Consider the following 20,052-nt stretch of genomic DNA (forward strand, 5'->3'; position numbering starts at 1 on the left):
GCAGGGATGATGGCAAAGCCCTACAGTGTGGCCTCCGTCTCTCCTCCACTAGAGTCCTTCCTCATCCGTCCTTTCCCCTCTGCTTATCTGCAGCTGCATCCCATTGCCCTTCCTTTCGCCCTCCACTCTCTAAAAGTTCTCACTCCCCCCATCTGCCCTTCCTCGGAGCAAGTGTTGAGAGGAGAGAGAGGGTGAATGGACTCCACTGGCCTGTTGCGTAAGAAGATAAACTGGGCCAGTGAGTCAGGATGCTGGCTCATGTGTGGATCTGTTCAATAAGGCCCCCTCTCATTCACCCTCTTTCATTCCTTCGATCTCTCTCGTTAATATGACGTCACTTTGTCCGTCTCAGTGTCACTTTTAAACCCAGTTCTGGCACAGATTCCCTTCGTTCTCCAAATGGGATTTACAAAGGCAAATCCAACGAATGGCCGGAGTTTTAGACTATATTTACAAGTGAATATAGCCTTTTTATCTGTGATTAACAATTTACACAACACTATTTGAGGTGTCTTCCAAACTTTTCTGGTGCTCTAAGTAGGTTAGAATCAACAGTGTTTATCCCCTTTATTACAGATCTATTTTATCTCACCGTAAAACAGAATATCTGCTGCTATAAAGAGAAAATGATCTCACCTACCCCCCCACCACTCCCGCCTCACTCCCCCATTGTCCTTAACAAGGTGATGAGCGGACAGCTGTCACTGGGGATAAAGCTCTTGCCCCAGACCGAGACAGAAGGATCCAGAGAGTATTTCCTTCGCTGAATTTCTTTATTGTTGGATTTTCATGTGACAGGAATGACACAGTAAAAGATGTCTCTTGTCTAAATGATTTGTTGGAGGCTTTATATTCATAATGTAATGAGCACATGTTGCCTGCATGTTTACTGTGGCTGCTTATTATTACCATTCCTTGCTTACAATATCTAATACTTATTTACCAACAAATAGTGGTAAAATCTTTCAAATCCAACTGTAGATTGATCTTTAGTGGACAGTTTTAGTAGCCTGACAATCAGACTGAATTGCCGTTTTGTTTCACTTCATTCGTCCTGACATTGTGTTCATACTAACTGATATCTTGTTGGGAGAAAGGAAGGTTATTTTGTTTTATTGTACCCTAACCAATCTGTAGCGATTAATGTATCCGTCCCACCTATGTCATTTTTCATGTTTCTTCTAGATTATGTTTACATACTTTAATGTTCAAAAAACACATTATTTTCCTCATGCTGTCTGAATCTACCTGTATTCACCCTCTATTTAACCCCCCCTCCTGAAAAACCCAGTCTGATGTGACTGGCTTCCGGTAAGAATATGGTGCACCTTTGCAAAGGTAGTTCAAAGCTGTGGGCGATATATTTTAATGAGCCTGCATATGACATAGGAAGGGACTGGGTTGACTTATTTCACAGTTTGTGGGTTGGTAGGCATTCAAGATACCCAAATGTATGAGTTTTTCATGATTAGTCCCCTTTAATCCCACCTTTTTAGCTCTGATTAGATGTTAGTTAATCATTAGTAGCTTCTCAGACTGGTGGAAACAGCAATGAATGATCACACTACAGATTAAATGGCTGAATGTGAATCAGAAGTCTGGACCTACAGGCTTATAGGCTTCATTAGCAATCATCACCATCAGTCAGAGGCCTTCAATTAGTTAGTTCACTAGTGCATTATCCACAGCTTAACACAGCAACAGGCTTCATCACAGTGAGGCTGTTGTCTGTATGACGAAAAGTAACAACAATGTGGGAGTGAAGCCACATCAAGAAGTGTTAAAGTGTGGGTCAACGTCATTGATTCAACTACAGTCTCTCTGCCTATGTATTCTGTACTGTGTTACATACTGGGACAGTGAGAAAATAGGTCCTGGCTGTCCTTTCCTTGGCTCCCTCTCTCTTTCTTCTAACCTCTCCAGGTCACTAATGTTGGTTAATGGCAGCTTTTTCAGCCTAGACCTCTTCACATCCACATCCTTTCTTCTGATGAGTCGGCTGTTAATTTATATGTGACGCAATAAAAGGAAATGGACTACAGATTAAAGACGTTCAGTGACGGCCTCTGATCAACCAGAGGGATGTAAGTGACATTTATATATATATATATATATATATGATACATATCTATGGGTCAAAATCCATACTTTCCCATATTCATCCCCTTTTTATACTGACTATTTTGGCTCAACTTGATTTTTTTTTAACGGGCACCTGAATCAAGTTCCAACAACGATAATGAATGCACTGTAATTCATACACTGTATATCCCACAAAATCAATTTGTATGTTATCCACGAAATTGTGAACCAGGAAGTATAATATTAGTAATTTTGTTGCCTAAACCTAACTAAGTTATTTCCTGCAAAGACAGAAGTTTATTTTGAAAAGACTATATGCATGTAACGAGCGGAAATTGACACATGTGTCACGTGTTGCTGGACATTCGTAGGAAAACTAATACTAATACTAACTAATAACTTTTCATAAAATATTATACAAACTGTTGTATAAGGATACTTTGCCTGAAGGCAACATATGTTGAGGTTTGACAGAAAAACATATTATATTTTGTGAAATGAGCCCAATCATACTGTATCCTTGATATGGACCTTGACGGATAACAGTTCTGCTCATTCCAACAAAAAGAAACGGGCCATGAGATACAATGATTTCATTAAGCACATCTGGATGAAGCTGACCAGACTAATTCAGGATCAAGCAGCATGTGATGGTTTTTGACTTTCCATATGGATGTTGCTTAAACTTCTGGCCCACCAGGACAACTCCCATCACTCCAGATGGCCGGTCCAACACTGCTGGAATACTGTTGCTGAACCAAGAGGCTGGCTGAACATGTGAACCCGATTTGATTAAAAACACACGATAAGACGAGGCACCGTCGCCACTGAGCAAACTCATTTGCACGTACGTGACTGGACGAGCTCCCATCTCCACTCTCCACGAGCGATAAATGACCACAATTTATGACTGTAGTGCCATGTAAAAAACACACTGTTTGACCACCGCAGATTAAACAAATTTACCAGCCTCCTCCTGACTTTGGGTAGTGATTTTGATTGATTTACACACTAAAACAAAGCAGCAGAGATGCAACAATAAAAGAAAAGTAGCGAGTAGTGCAGGTGAGACTTAAAAAAACCTAGTGGATAAGTGGCTAGAAGGAATCTCACCTCAATATGCAATATAAGCAAATACAAAAGTCATGTCATCAACAAAAGTAAACAAACAAGCAAACATAAAGTAAGCAACATTAATCAAGTAAAAACATAAAATAATGTAGCGAGAGTGTGTGCGTTTGCATATGTAACCTATGTGTGTGTATGAGTCTGTTGAGTCTGAATATAACTGTTCCATAGCTGAGCCCCCTTATATCTAATAGAGAATCGACAGAGCACAGTACAAAACACTGGGAGGTGTAACCATATGGCATTTTTCGTATTATAGTTATGTACATAGCAGTTAGGCTGGAAAGTATTTAAAGCCTCTGAACACCCACACAGGTGTTTTCAGTTATTCCGGCTGATTAGACCTCTGCTGAGCTTTGATGGGAGTTTATCAGGTCACAAATCTTCATCTACCAATAACAATGATGAAGGTGTAACTTGTCCCGCCCTACCAGGTTCAACAAAGCTAACAGGAGACTCAGGAAGATGTCACTCAGTTAGTCCTGAGCAGAGGTCTAATCAGCGCGATGAACTGAAAACACACCTGTGTGGCTGTTCAGAGGATTGAACAACGTAAGGGAAAGAAAGCAGTCTGACGAAAATACAAGTCTAATGTATATTTATGTTCAAAATGTATAGAATATTGAGCTGATTGAAGAGAGGGAGTGTTCTGTCCTGCTGCTAAATGTGGCAATTCTGCAAAACCTTTTTTGTAAAATATAGAGCTTACGAAGGTGAGTGGGATAAGTAGCTCCCTAAATGATATTGCAGTTTGTCTTTACTTGTTGGCAATGAGCCTGGTGAAGGATAGAGAAAACTTTCCAGTAATATGCGCCCGCTCCAACTCAGTTTTTCAGCTATTTTTTTTGTAGTTTGTCAGTCAGCAGCTTCTTCACTTTGTCGTCAGAATCAGACCATTTTTCACTGACTGATTCTTTAATGCCATCAATGGTATCTTTGCAGGTATCACCCTAAATCTTGCAGTAGTTTTTTAATTCATGAAATGAAAAGCTATCTGCTATTTAACAAGCTTGAGGTGTTTGCAGGTCATGTAAAAGTCTTAAAAATTACTTAAACTAAACTGCAAAACATCTTAAATACTATGAAACACAGCATTTAAGTCTTTAACTCTGTTGTAATTTGACTGGCATGGTAACTAATGTACCTCATCTGACACTCACAGAAAACATACTCTAAATTGAGCCCGCAGTGGTTTCAGTTCCTGCTGTAGATATATTCAAATAAGGAATGGGTTTGACACCTTTCTGTCATGCGTGTGAGAGCTTCCATATGGTCTCTCAGCATATATAGTATGTGTCACAATTTGTGTGTGCATGAGAGAGATAGAGAGCAGGTGCACCTGTTAGAAGGAGGTCTAGCCTTATTAGCCTATTAGTTGATCCCAGTGGAGACCTTAACCTCCCTAATTTGTTCTCAAATTAACTCCTGGAGCATCAAAGTAAAAGACTTCCACAAGATTAAGCTAAAACATACTGTATACTCACGTACACTACTTCTATTACATATTTTTGAATTGGGTAAAATCAGGTTCTAGTCCTAAACATCATAACGTGATGTGAGATATAGTTAGTTTTAGTTTTCTTTATTCCTTTATCTTCATTTTCTGTGGCTGCACAGCGCTGTTTCCTCACATACTGTAGTGAACACACAGGCACTGCTGGGTCTGGGGCTTTTTAGGTGTCTTTTTATTCTGGAGTCTACGTTGTATTATTGCATTATAAAGCAAGTCAGTAAAAGGAGTATAAATTATTTAGGGGGGGACTACAGCAACGATTAGAGAGGCTAAAACAACCTAACATAGAGCAGGAGAGACTTTCATCCACCTCAGTAACACTGAGCCAAAAAAGAAAATGCATGTTCTTAATTATATTGAATACATGACAGGCAACAGCACAAAAATCAACATACAAGTTAACTAGAAAATGTCTTATGCTAAAGTTTTTGGTATTGGCTAATTCTTGACCCATTTCCATGTATCATAAACATTCATTCACCAACCATGATGTTACGTTTTGGCTGAAGACAGTACATTTATCCGCTCTGCAGGGACAGAACATTAGCTTCCCACCCTGTTACATTTAGTCCATCAGTACATACAACACTGTGGCATTCAAGCAGCATACAGTGAGTTCTTTATCCAATGCAGTTGTACACCCTTTTCTTTTTTGCCGTGAGCATAAAGTTTGTGATGTTTGGTCATATGGTTTTTATTTGTGTCAGTCTGATGACTTCCATACTCAACAGTACAGTATATAATGCTGTCTCTGCCAATACTGCAAGAACAACATGTTTATGTGAACATAATACAATTTTAAATCGTCAAGTTTCTGGAATGGTTAAAGCAACAGAGAGAGAGAGTGTGGAAAAATACCATAAAGGTTCAGTCTCAGTCAAGTGTTAAGATATTCAGTCAAGCTGCTCCATGTCAAAACTGACATACGGCTGTCATTTATAATGCACTAACCACGCCACCGGCAACACTGAGCGAATGTGTGTGTCTTCAACAGGCCGATCTATGTATGCATCAACAGGCCGATGGTTCATGAGCACGCCATAATCGTCCACCAACAGATGGACGCTATCTTAAAACACAGCAATGTTGACTGTTAAAGATGGACCAATCAATTTAATGACGTACCATTATTTTTTTATTTTATAGACTTTTATGGTGCATTTATGACTCTGGAAAGTGAAAACAAATGTGGAGTATGATGATAATACATAAAGCAAAGGTTCAACTGCCCATGCTAAATGCAAGTTCTGGTGCTTTTTTTTTTGGAGTTTAATGATTAGAATTGTTTTTGAGCCTTGTCATGGCAAAGTCACATATTCCGTATGTAACCACACACATTTCTTGCTTGACACCATATGGGTGTGAATAATAAATACAAATCTGGCTAGCGGAGTCTGTAAACCTGCCTCCTATTCCTTCAAAAATTACAAATCAAATTGGTATTTTAAGATTCAATATATATAGTATCGTATTGAGAGATCCATGCTGATAACGCGTGTGTGTTTGTATCACAAACTGACCAGAGTCTTCTTCAAGTTAGAGACTCTCGTCTCAGGCTGATGATTATAGCTCCGATATTGCATACAGGCCTCATTACACTAACAGTCTAATGGAGTTAAATGGTGATGGGATGTTTGGATTAAGGTTAGGGTTATTGGTTCAGGTTATGGATTAAAGCAAGAAGTAAGGCAGGCACACATTACAGGGTTCTGTGGTAGTGGCACTGTAGACCTGTGCAGCTAATCAAACAATGTAATCCTGGATCTATTTTAGTTTTCATTCACTTTGATAATCCAAAAAAAATTAAAGAGGACATATTATGCTCATTTTCAGGTGCATATTTGGAAACCAAACTCTTTGGAGTCCGCTCCAACTCCGCTCTAACTATCTTTGTTTAAGGGAGTGCCAAAGTAGCCACTAGGCAAAATGTGCAACTTGGTGACATCACCACGTAACAGAAGAAAAGGCAGGACTTCAAGCAAGGAGTTTCAGGCAGTTCAGGAGCAGTGTTTCTGTGGGGGAGAGTAACTCCCTTTGGCGTGGACTTTGTAACTTTGCAGACCTTTTATGCACAAAAAAAACTATATAACACCCTATAGGAAAGGGAAAAAGCACAAAAGCATAATAGGTCCTCTTTAATGTTTCCCTTTAGGATGCCTTGTAAATAGGTCACTTAAAAGTAAAACATGTTTGATCCCCAAATCACTGTCATAGTGTAATATACACACTGTAAGACAATTTAATACTAAATGCCTTAAATTTAGATGATTTTGCTTGCCTTTCACAGAGTTTCAAAGACTCTATATACTGTTGATCACTGCCTCTTACCAAAAGTCCACATACAAACCAAACAAACTTTAAAAAATGTATATTTAGACACTGATCCAGAGTTTAGACATTAATCATCTCCACTGGAGGATTTTTGTCATTCTTTGCCAAAATATCGTGTCTTTCAGGGGATTTCGAAGTGTGACAAGACAGTATGGTCTCTCTGAGTCACACCTTGGCTACAGTCATTTTGTTACAACCTTAGTCTCGCACAGCCAGACCTATCTCCACAGTGCTGTGTCAGCTTTAAAGAAAGGTCTGGCTCCACACATTATCATTCTGGTTTAGGGGAAAAGGGTTTGTTTGTATTTCTTTAAACCAATCACAACTGTCTCGGGCGGCGCTAAGCGCGGGAGAGATAGTGCAGACAGCGGAAAGGGAGCAGAATGCCGCGTGAAATACGCAGCCAATAGACCTTTCTCACTGCAGACATTTTGACTCATCTTAGGAAAGAGAAGTAGCGTTTCCTTTAACTCCACCTCCCAGCCTGAAGTCTGGGTCTCATTCACATGAACGGAGGAATGAAAATAACTCTGCTTCCAGCTATTAGTACATTTTACAACTTTTAGGACCTAATGATTTAAATAAGGGCTATTCAAGTGTTCGTACTGGGAAGTTGATTTACCTAAAAAAAATCCGCTGAGTTACAGACGATCTTTCCCAATGTAAGTCTATGGGAAAGTCTTTTGGGGCCCAATAGCATGACATGACGGACACGGAAGTTGTAGTACCCTCGTTTGGCCACTACGAAAATTTGCTTCAAAGCCTGGCGCTCTCCCTGGGGGCTTGGACGAGACAGAGAAATGTGAGGGCAGAACAGATAAAAGTTAGATCAAGAATTAAGAATGATACAGAGTAAAAAGGTGAGATGAGGTGAATTGAGGGGAGAGGAGGACAAAGGAGAAAGCCAACTATTCTGATCACATTTAACAGAGGAAAGTGCTCCCTTTCTGATTGTGAGTCCATGCGGATGTGCCAGTTTCTTCCACAGACAGCAAGAGAGAGAGACCGGGACGGAGCAACTAATTTAAATGCATCCCAAGAATGCTTCTGAGACCCTACCCATAACCACAGCAAAAAGAAGCATCCAATTAATTATCAACACTCTGTGGACTTAAATGAACCACACATTACACACATAAACATGGACTAAAAGTGCATGAAAATGATAACAAAATGAACTTTCCTCCAACTACTGCACTCTCTTTCACACTGTTATAGAGTGGCCTTGTTAGAGGAGAGACAGCTGCCAAGTGTGAAGCCTACAGTGACAGTGTGTTCTTGTCTAATGACTGCCTGTCGACTGAGTCAATCTGGAGGAGAGTAAGCGAGAAAGAAAGCGAGAGGAAGAGGAAGAAGATTAAGAGGCTGGCCACAGCAGCTCTGTGGCGGTCAAGGCCTAACAGTACATTCCAGTTGACCAGAGGAGAGTTGGACTGTCACCGTCAGCAAACACCGCTGATTCATGATGCTGATTTTGTAGCTGCTGGTACACACGGCTGCTTTGGCTGTGATTCACCAGGTTAAAGAGTATACAAGCCCCCTCGCTGTTTCTACCTTCAGTGGAATCCCTGATACACCTGCTGTCTGTCTTTACAACAACTCCAGGCTCGTACTAAATTATGGTGTGTGAAAGAGTCTTCTACAAACTAGGGCGGCAACTAATGATTATTTTCATTGTTGATTAATCTGTTGATTATTGTCTCGATTAGTTGCTTGGTCTATAACATGTTAGAAAATGGTGAAAAATGTTGTCAGTGTTTCCCAAAGGCCAAAATGATGTCCTCAAATGTCTAGTTTTGTCCACAACTCAAAGATACTGTCATAGAGGAGTAAAGAAACCAGGAAATAATCACATTTAAGAAACTGGAATCAGAGGATTTTTACTTTTTTTTTCTTACAAAATTACTCAAATGGATTAATCAATTATCAAAATAGTTGGCTATTAATTTAATAGTTGACAACTAATCGATTAATTGTTGTAGCTCTACTGCAAACTGTTTCATTAAATATGGAATACATCTAATATGGAGAATTTCTGAACACACCTGAAGACTGCATTCTCTCTTGTTCACCCGACGGAGAGCACAAGAGTAGGGATGCAACTAACGCTTGTTATCACTATCAATTAATCTGCTGATCATTTTTCCGATTTATCGATTAGTGTATGAAATGTGAAAACAGTAGAGAAAAAATGGCGCAGTCCAAGACCCAAAGATATTCAATATACAATGATGTAAATCAGAAAAAACAGAGAATGTTTTGTGTTTTCGCTATTTTCAAATAGTTGCCGATTGTTTTTCTGTCAATCAACTAAGCTTGACATATGAGCCTCAGGCTACGTTCCAAACATACTGTTTTCTTTTTACTTTTAGTACGTTCTGCAGCTGCCCTTACAACGTACGTACTGTTGCATGCAGTATCCATACAACTGGGACTACTTCGTCATAACATTGTGCCTTGAACTTTGATCCTCTTGCTCTTAAGAGCCAGAAAAGCATGCTGGCTTGCATACCGCAAAATACGACCGGATGTAGTAGGACATCCTGGTATTTTTGGCATACTGCATTTGACATACTCTGTATGGGACATACTAAATATTTTTCTGGCATATAGCATGGTAGTTGTGTGTGTGGAATGAGCATTAATTAGCAGGGCACTGAGGGATAGGAGGTGTGTAAGAACAGGGTTAAGAGTTTTCTGTAATTTACCAAACTTTAAAATTATTGATACATAATTCAAATCTTTATCTATCTTAATAATAATATTTACTGATACCGCTGTGACGACGCCTACTTTTCCCTATCAATTTGGTTTGGTTTAGTATGTTGCTTTAGTTTATCCGTATGCCTTGTTTTGCACGTTACAACACACACATAATCACTCCATGCACACTTACACTGCTGATTATACTGACATCAACGCTCCACATCTTAACAATCCTTATTTGGACCCTTTAAACTTCATGATTTGGTTTGATTTGATTTAATAAAATATATTTTGTCAACGTTTGATCATGGTGTGACTACTTTTTGTTGAGGCCACTCGAGCCATGTCGTAACACTGCAGATGGCTGGAAAAACAGTTTGTACAATGGGTTCAAATGCTTCAAAAAGGCAGTGATATAGAAACCAGCTGGTGAACTTGACAGGCAGGCCACCAAATACGTCAGTAGGGAATTTGAACTGGACAGCTTGATACTGAGTGCGTTACAGGTTGGAACAATCCTGCAGGCAGCCAACCAAAGACATCACACATGCAACTTTTTAGGAACATATTGTGTCGCTGAAATTAGGAATGCTATAATCAAAACATACACAAAAATACTGTAAATGCATAACGCAAATATGACGGATATAATTAGACTTGAATAACTGCATCTATCACGGTGACAAATAATGATTAATAGAAGCACAGCCTCTGTGTGGGAAACAGTGGCGCTGACAGGTCTAAGTGCTCTCTGTATTTATGATGTATGACACACTGATGCACACAGAGCGATAGATCACATGTCAGGTGATGGCAAAAGTGCTGCTCACTTAAACGCTACGTGATGATAAATTAGATAGCTGAGTCGCGAGAGGAGGAGAGGAGGATATGTAACTAATAGGCCTAATAACCAAACTTCCCAACAATTGCTTGCAATCAGTGTCAAAATTACAAGCAAGTTTCACCTGTGTGGGCACTTTTGGCTGAATGGATAGCACTTCCCCTTCACCACAAATCCAGTATCAGGTTGCTCTCTGCGGCGCTAATGCACAACAATGAGCAGGGGCTAGGTGGAAGGTGATTTGGGATCTGTGGTCAGGAGACCTTGTCAAACCTCAGGCTGCTTTCATATTTAGAACAGCAGCAGGGTGATGAGGTGCTACTCGGCTCTATGCGGGGAGATAAGCTCTGCAACAAGGCTGGAGCTGGCAAGCGTATACTGCTGCTCTCCTCTTTGAGTGACTGCTTCAGTGTGTGTGTGTGTGTGTGTGTGTGTGTGTGTGTGTGTGTGTGTGTGTGTATGAGGGGCTACAGGAGGCACTTATGAGAGTGGTTATAAACTGCTGCAGCTACAGGAGGGTTTGACCACTGCCTGCCTTGTTTGTCTACACTGAGCAGCCTGTGTGTTGCCTCTTTCAAAACACACCCTCTGGATATAATTGTTAGGTAGCGGGAAGAAGCTGCATGTGTGTGCATGTGTAAGAGACAGCATATATCCTTTATTACCATGTGTGTGGGTGTGAGTGAAATAGTTTTAATGATTGGCTGCTGCATGCTGAGTCAGTAGGTTTGGCCCTGGCTACACAACAACCACACAAAACCACTTCTCCTCTCCATCCCTTCCTTCCTCTAGCTGTCCCTTCCTTCTCTGATTGTTTATCCCCTAAAGATCACCTCTTCTCTAACCCAGGATCGTCATTTTTAGAGCTGCAACGATTAATTGATTAATCAATTAGTTGTCAACTATTAATTTTTAAATTGAATAATTTTTTGGAAAGTCTAATTTCTCTGATTCTAGCTTCTTAAATGTGAATATTTTCTGGTTTCTTTACTCCTCTATGACAATAAACTGAATATATTTTAGTTGTGGACAAAACAAGACATCTTAGGACGTCATCTTTGTCTTTTTCTGACATTTTATAGACCAAACAACTGATCGATTAATCAAGAAAATAATCATTAGTTGCAGCCCTCATCATTTCGTCTCTGTTCTTTTTAAACTTCCTCCTCTCTTCACTATTTTCCCACCTTCTTCTCCATCCACTGAGGATTTGCATTAATACAGCAGGGAGTTGCACATGCATACAAACACAAACACATGTATCTGAAACCTCACACACTCGTAAACACAAACATGCATATAGATGTAATGCACAACTCATAAACCACCAGATGAACACCTATTTGAATCATGTAAGCAAACAGAGACATAAACCTGCACGCTTTGACAAACGTGTGTGCAGAGCAAAATTAAAAAGGCAATGAGGAAAGACTTTCACACAGCGTGTCACATGACATTTCGAAGATTACTAGGTGCATTTTCGTCAGGAGACAGTTCATAAGAGCAGAGTGAAGAATTTCAACATTTCACCCTCCGCTTCCCTGAGATAAATAGCATGCTTTTCAACACTTAACTTAAAGGACATATTTTAAAATGCCAGTGTCAGCGGTGCCAATAGATGAGTCAGGATATAATGATGCACTACCACATTGTTTTTATGTAACAGCAGAGCTCAAGTGGCTTATCAACAAGTTAATATAACCTGAATAGTTGCAGCTCTGGCTCAGTAAACTCAAGCATCAAACCAAAAGTGAAACATGAAACATGACACATGAAAACCACCGACTAAACCACAGGGTGCTGTTCACAGGGGGCCATCATGTGAAGTAACGGTACCATGTGGAACCTGGTTCCCCTCGTTCGGTTCACATAAACACAGAAAGGTTGACACGTACAAAAGACTCAAGTTCAGGCCAGTCTTGACCTTGTTTCCTAGCTTTTTGGACAGCCTCGTTCATGGTGGACCAAGTTCAGTCATCATAAAAGCAAGCGCCCATCCACAGCCTCATGTCTAACAGTGTGCATGAGGACACTGAAACCTTGATTGAATTGATCAGCTGTGAATATAAATCTTCCCAATGCATTGGCAAAGATTGAATATCTCTTTAAAAAAGTCCAGAGTGGACTCTTTTGACAGTGAGTGGGTTCCTCCAGAAGGCTCTAGTAGTCTCACACTTGTATGGGTATTACACATTGTAACCAGGTTTGGCTGCGGTCATCGTGGTACTACTGAGGGAATACAGCCAGCTAAGCATACTAAATCAAGTATCACTCTGCTGCTGTCATAATGGGAGTCTGACTGTACCATGGAAAACACAGAAGAGAGTAAGTGAATATTTTAAGTGGGTCAACCTTCATTCTTCAAACATGACTGGGAGTACTGTAAGTAACAAAACAGGAAACTAATTATTTTCATCCATCATCTCTTGCAGCAGATGTGCTCTGAAATTCAATTACTTCTGCAAATAGAGCTTCATATTAGTCAAGAAATTAGGGCTGCAACAACAATTATTTTCATTATAGATTAATCTGCTGATACATTTTGATTAAATGTTTGGTCTATAAAATATCAGAAAACAGTAAAAAAAGAAAAATAATATTGTCGGAGCACACAAATATTCACTTCACTACAATGTAAGACGAAGAAAAGCAGCGAATTCTCACGTTTCAGAATCTGGAGTCATCAAATATTTATAATTTTTGCTTGAAAAAAGACTTTGAAACATATCGGAGGTTTTTCAGCAGGTGTGGGAAGTTATTTCCTCTCACGCAGGTGCAGAACGTACGAGCTAACTGGCCGTCGGCTATAGTCTTTGCGGTGTGTTCAAGTGCAACTGTTTGGCCAAGACAAAGCAGACGTGAGGCAACTCAATGGTCAGCCTGCGTCGCCGCTATTTCTTTGATGTCGGGATGATGTGTCTGGGTCTTAACTGCCAGCTAATCCAAAAATGGGCGAAGAGGTGGATCATCAGTGGAGCTGAGGCAGAGGCGGGAGACGGCTAGCAGCTTAAGTTTATGCCTTAATATGAATGAACAGGGGAGTTATATTAAAAGTGACACCCTGTACAGTTGTTATGAACAGGGATATTAGCTATAGGGACCAAAAATGTTTTTGTACCAGGCTGTAAACATGTTTATTTCTGCTGTAAAGTCGGCATTTTAACATGGGTATCTACGGGGATCGACGCCCTTTTGGAGCCAACTTCAAGTGGCCATTCGATGAACTGCAGTTTTCAGCACTTACTAATCACCTAAATGTTGCAGCTCTACAAGAAATCTGTGCTGTGAGCAAATTCACGAAGAATGAAGAATACAAAAAAACACATCAACCGAAGTGTACCATGACTTGGCAAACAAATGTCCATCTCCATAATTGACAGTTATATTGATGCCTATATAATTTCTTTGAGGTCCATATTTCATAGAATGTCAGAGGAACTGCCATTCATTCCTCACATGTCAGATCACATCACAAGATCACAAAAGGATGAGATTACACAGTGCTCTGCTTTGTCCACTGATGGCTAAGCTAACATTTGTCCGTAAGGTTTCATGAGCTCTGAACTTAATTATGTGTACTCACGATTGTCTGTGCTGTTAGTTATTCTGCTCATATTGAGCCCAGCCCATAGCTATTGTGTACTTCAACACTATGAAACCACAATTCAATCATTACTGATGAGGTACTGTATTAAATGCATTTAGTGGTTTACTTAACATCCAACTTGACAAGTGAGAAAACATCCTGTATAGTTTGAGTCAAGTCCAATTAGCTGTGCTCAAATACGACCTCAATTAATGTAGCTCTTCTTAGTTTTTTGTGATGTATGACAGCAATGCTCATATTGCATTAGCTCAGCACGACTGACCTAACAATGAACCCATCCTCTTCATCCCTAATGTAAGCACTGTAAAGGCGATATTACACATGCACTAAATAACTGAGGGAACACTGACTGATTCTTAATTCGCCGCACATTAAAAACGTCACCTCGTCCTTCACAGCCCTTATAGTATCCAGCCTTTACATGGGGGTGCATCCCATATATTGTTCCATAGGGGTCACTCAGTGAGTCATACACACACCGTGAGACACACGTACATAATGTAAAGTGGAAAACAGGCCTCATTCTTTGCATTTTTGGGCCACATCTGGCTTCACACATGGGGCCCTGAGCTGCAGCGTACTGCTGTAGCATTGTCGTCGTAGCATCTACCACCACGTGTAGCAGACTCTCCACCCCCACTCACAATCATGGCAGAATAATGAGCCACATCCTGGCTCTCTGTGGAGGAGGGCCCCTCCCTGTGAGCACCGACAGAGTGGAGGTACTCAGGACTTGGACGGGTGAAGGGAATATAGGAGGAGACCACCAGTCTGTCAGAGCACAGCCTGAGCATCCTCTGAGTGACATATTGTGGGAAGAAACAATGTTGTGATGCTGCTTTTACAGACATTGTGGTTTTGTAAGTGCACATCCTCAGATACCTTAAGAGTACCAAGATGTTCTGCCGATGTACTGTATTTGTCTCACATCAACAAACAAATACATGAATATAATGTAGAGGCAATTGTTCTCTGCATGTATTAGGCCATTGTGGGCAATGATGCAAATCAATGAGAATACATGCCAATTTGATTTGTATAGGATTTTAGCATCAATGTGAAGAAAGACTTTGAATTGTCATGTACTGGATTATTCAAAATCAGGCATTCCTTTCTGGTGATTATATTCATTAACTGTTTCATACATTTTCCAGAAAATGTATTCTATACAATTATATTAGGGCTGTCAATCGATAAAAAATATTTAAGCGCAATTAAATCACACATTTTTTTTTTACCTTAAAAAGATTTGTCAAGTATTTAATACACTTATCAACATGGAAGTGGGCAAATATGCTTCTTTTATGCAAATGTATGTATATATTTATCATTGGAAATCAATTAACAACACAAAACAATGACAAATATTGTCCAGAAACCCTCACATGTACTGAACTTAGCATAAAAGATATGCTCAAATCATAACAAGGCAAACTCAAGCGCAACAGGCAACAACAGCTGTCAGTGTGTCAGTGTGCTGACTTGACTATGACTTGCCCCAAACTCTATGTGATTATCATAAAGTGGGCATGTCTGTAAAGGGGAGACTGGTGGGTACTCATAGAACCCATTTTCATTCACATATCTTGAGGTCAGAGGTCAAGGGACCGCTTTGAAAATGGCTATGACAGTTTTTCCTCACAAAAATGTTGCGCAAGTTTGGAGCGTTATTTAGCCTCCTTTGCGACAAGCTAGTATAACATGGTTGGTACCAATGGATTCATTAGGTTTAGTTTCATATGATACAAGTATCTTCACTCTAGCTCTAACACTGAGCCCGCTACAACCTAAAAATCACAAGTTGCATTAATGTGTTAAAGAAATAAGTGGCGTTAACGTGTTAATATCGCGTTAACTTTGACAGCCCTAAATTACATATACAGTACTAGATTTTATCCGCATTCCCCACCCCTAATTTCAGCATAGTTTCTGTGAGAGAGAGAGAGAGAGACAGAGGGGAGAGGGAAGAGGAGGGTAGGAAGTCTGCATCACTTGCAACTGACATAATTGCAATTAATGACCTTGCTGTCATGTTCCAAAAAGTACCTAAAAGCACTAATAGAAATCTAAAAGCTTCAGGATTATATTGACTGTTAGCAAATGGGGGAAATGGAAAAAGTATGTATGGATTGTATTCAGCAGTCACAGACAGAAAATAGATGCTGTTTATTATTGTTTTTTCAGACTTTTAATATATAAAAGAATGCTTTTTTATTAGTGGCTTAGTATTAATATTATTATTGACTTAGCATTTATTTCTTTGCACTATTTATATTGTTTACAACTTACATAACACTTGCCTTGTATTCAGTGATGTAATGTAACTAAGTATATTTACTCAAGTGCTGTAATTAATTACTATTTTGAGATACTTGTACTTTCCATTTTCTGCTACTTTATACTTCTACTCCACTACATCTCAGAGGGAAATATATTACATTTTACCGTACTACATTTATCTGACAGTTTCTGTTACTTCATAATCTTAATCAACTAACACATTTTGATGTATTATTGTAGATTAAGCTGCCCAGCCGTTAAGTATTTGAAATTTGCCAAACCATAACCAGCTGCAATATTAACGTGATGTATACTGTAATGCATCAATACTTACAATCCAATAATATATATTATTCTGAAATTGTCCATTCTGCATCTTGTACTTTTACTCAAGTAAGATTTTGAATGTAGGATTCTTATGTCTATCCCTCACCTTTATTTCTCCAGATTTGTTGTCCTTGTACTGGCATAAAACCAGTGTCAAATTCCTTGTATGTATGAACTTGGCAAATAAATCTGATTCTGATTTGTCACCAAAATATTTGCAATCTGTTACCAGAATAAATAATATACAAGATGAAGATACAGCTCTGGTTTTAACTGGGACTTTATAGACTGGGGTTATTATATAGTAATGTAATGCAAAGCAATGAAATGCCAATGTCTGTATGAGGGAATTGGGCTTCTAGTTTAATTATTGGTGCCAATATACCAGAAACTGCTTATTTTGTTACACCTGTTCAGCTCAAATGTTTGCCCAACACAAATATAGATAAGGGTGTTTACTGACTAAAATACACTCATTCTGTTTCTCCTGACTTGCTCCTTTATCTTAAGCCTAAAACTGGATCTAATATGTATTCATTTAATATCTAATATTTGTTAACATGTGTTATTATACTGTCCGAAGTTAAAAAAATACTGGGAAACAATTGTTCAGAATATATCTGAAATTGTTGGAGTGAAGGTGCCTCACCAAGCAAAGATATGTATACTAGGTATATATACAGATAACTTTATCATTAACTCAAAACAGTTAATTCTAATTGACTTTGGACTCCTGCAGGCCAGGAGAATGATAGCTTTGTCTTGGAGAAAAATGGATTTACTTTTGATACATGTATGGCTGAGGGAGATGGCATCTTGTGTTGTACTGGAGAGACTTACATACATTACCAGAGGAAAAGCAGCAGAATTTGAAAAAGTGTGGAAACCTTTGTTGGAGTTTCTTGGACGTCAAGGGGCACTCAAATTGAAACTGCTGTGTGTTGCTGAGTGCTGTTGTTGAAATTGTTGTGTGTTGTTGTGTGTTTTTTTCTTCTTCTTCTTCTTTGGGGTATGTATTTGTTTTGTCTTATATTTTATTTTATTTGTTTTCTTTGTTAGATATGTGAAATATATGAAATGTCATGTATCTCTTTCTTTGATTACTGTGGAAATTCTAACTAAACATTTCATTGTATAATTTAATTATTAATATTGTTAGTTTGTCTGTATGTGTATATATGTTTATATGTAAAATTCAATAAAAAATATTGTGTTTATATATGTATTACTATGCTCCCTCTCACCTGCTGCCTCACATTTCAGTCACAACTCCTGAGAGAGATGAGAGTCTCAGAGGCCACACTTGTGCAGTGCTGGGTTTCTAATTAGAGAAATTAGCTTACTAAACCCATTAATTAAGGGGTGTCATTAAATTAACCTTGGGGGGAGCTGAAGGGTGATGTGTGTTGTGATTGTGTGATTGTGTGTGTCGACCCCTACCTGAAACAGACTTTCTGTCAGTCCCCGCCTGACCTGCGTCCACAAAAAGGCGCAAAAGAAGAAGAGGCCGATTTCGGTCCAGGTAATGTACGCGTTATCCAGGAGAGTCCGTTTGGAGAGCTCCAGACCGCAGGAGCTACAGTCTCTCCATGCGCCCAGCATGACGGTGGAGGCTCGGCTGACCAGGTACAAGTAGCCCGGCATGGGCTCCACTTCCACCGGCCCGGCGTCCCCGCTCATTGTGGTGCAGAGAGGGAACAAAATAGAAAAAAATAGTCCAATTGAGGTTGCAGAGGGAGTGCAGGGAGCAGACTGTGTGGCTAATCTGCTAACCAGCTTTGCTAGCTCACCTAAAAACGCTAAAACAAGCTTATCTAACCAGCTTACCCTTCTTCTCTTCAGTAGCCTAATTCTTTGTTTTCCACATTAAGACATGGGCCCATTCTTCGCGTCCAGGACCAGTTTTATGAATGATAAGCAGGGCCCCACCAGGTCTGAGCACACACACCAGGCTACCAGGCTGTATTTAGTAATCACACAAACCAGATTATCAAATATTTTGTCTATTAAAGTGAGCCATTAGCGCCTGTCTGCTGGAGGTGGAGGCTTCTTCTCATCATCATCATTCCGCTACAGCGGCAAGAGCGGCAGCAACGCGTCACAGGTTAGCCGCCTAGCTTCAGTCAAACGCACACAATAGTGAATGGACCAGCACTGGCTTCCCTAGCTAAACTGTGCTACTTGAATAAATTACCAACCCGAGAGATAAAAAAAAACCGTGATGGAGCTCACACACGTGAACGTAGAGGTCCGTTTTATGTCGCCTTTTCTCCGCGCCGAGCCCCACCAGACACATGCGGTTACTGTACCGCTCCGCTGTAACGGCTCATCTCTGACCGTTATATTCGCCTTCTTCTTATGTAACGGTTCTGTTACCGCTTCATCAGTTAGAGCCGTTAGAATGAGCAAACCGGCACACACGAAGAAGAAGAGTTAGTCCAGCGAATAGAAAAAAGGATGAATAAGAAGATTATTATCCTATGAAGAGGCTTCTTTATCTTCTTGTCTTACTCCGCGGTCGCCGCTGCCGCTCCTCTCCGCTCCGGGCTGGTCAACGTGTCCGGAGCTTTTTGACAAGCCGCGCTTCGCTTTTCAATGTAAATCAACTGGTCCGTTGAAAAGAAGGACAGCTACGTTTATGCGAAACGAAGAAGAAGAAAAAAACCCGAGGGGGCGTGACGTAATTAGGGGTCCGCTATCTTCTGATTGAAGAAGATGCCTGGATGCCTTAAAGAGACAGTACACACAAAAATGCTTCATACAAGACTACACCTAATCTTGTATGTGTGTGTATGAATATATATATATATATATATATATTAATATATATACATACACACACACACATACAAGACTACACCTAGACATATACTGGATACAGTATATATATGTGTATATATACAACCAGGAATATTTCAAACAAAACATTGGAAGGACCCCTGATTTGTCTATGTGTTCAACTATTCGGCTTAACTCCTGTGCTTGTTTTATGCATGTTAGTGCCCTAGATGATAGGGTGTACTGTCCTAGACCTCTAACAATTTATCATTATTTATGTTTATTTATTTTATTTTATTTATTTATCTATTTTTTTATTATTATTATTTTACTATGATTATTTGAATTGTATATTTTTGTGTACTTATTTATTTATATTTATTTTTGTACACTTGTTTTTTTTTGACTGCCCTCTGGGTATTGTGATGGGTGGCTGGGATATCTATCAGTTCAAACATG

The 20,052-nt window shown here is 39.6% G+C and overlaps 1 protein-coding gene across 3 annotated transcripts in view; it reads right to left on the bottom strand.

Annotated features, from left to right (window-relative positions):
- Positions 1-19,471, bottom strand: part of cers1 (ceramide synthase 1) — a 36,735-nt gene extending 17,264 nt beyond the window's left edge. Inside the window, exons 1-2 of one of the 3 annotated variants that reach the window (XM_037769690.1) lie at positions 19,327-19,450; positions 18,256-18,775 (exon numbers count right to left, since the gene is read on the bottom strand). In XM_037769690.1, coding sequence (XP_037625618.1) covers positions 18,256-18,495 — 240 coding nt within the window. In that variant the 5' untranslated portion in view covers positions 18,496-18,775; positions 19,327-19,450. Of the gene's footprint in view, positions 1-18,255 lie in introns of all 3 variants that reach the window. The other 2 variants (XM_037769689.1, XM_037769691.1) reach the window with 2 other exon arrangements.
- Positions 19,472-20,052: the final 581 nt, after the last annotated feature.

This window comes from Sebastes umbrosus, chromosome 5, assembly GCF_015220745.1.
Source record: "Sebastes umbrosus isolate fSebUmb1 chromosome 5, fSebUmb1.pri, whole genome shotgun sequence".
NCBI classification, from domain to species: domain Eukaryota; kingdom Metazoa; phylum Chordata; class Actinopteri; order Perciformes; family Sebastidae; genus Sebastes; species Sebastes umbrosus.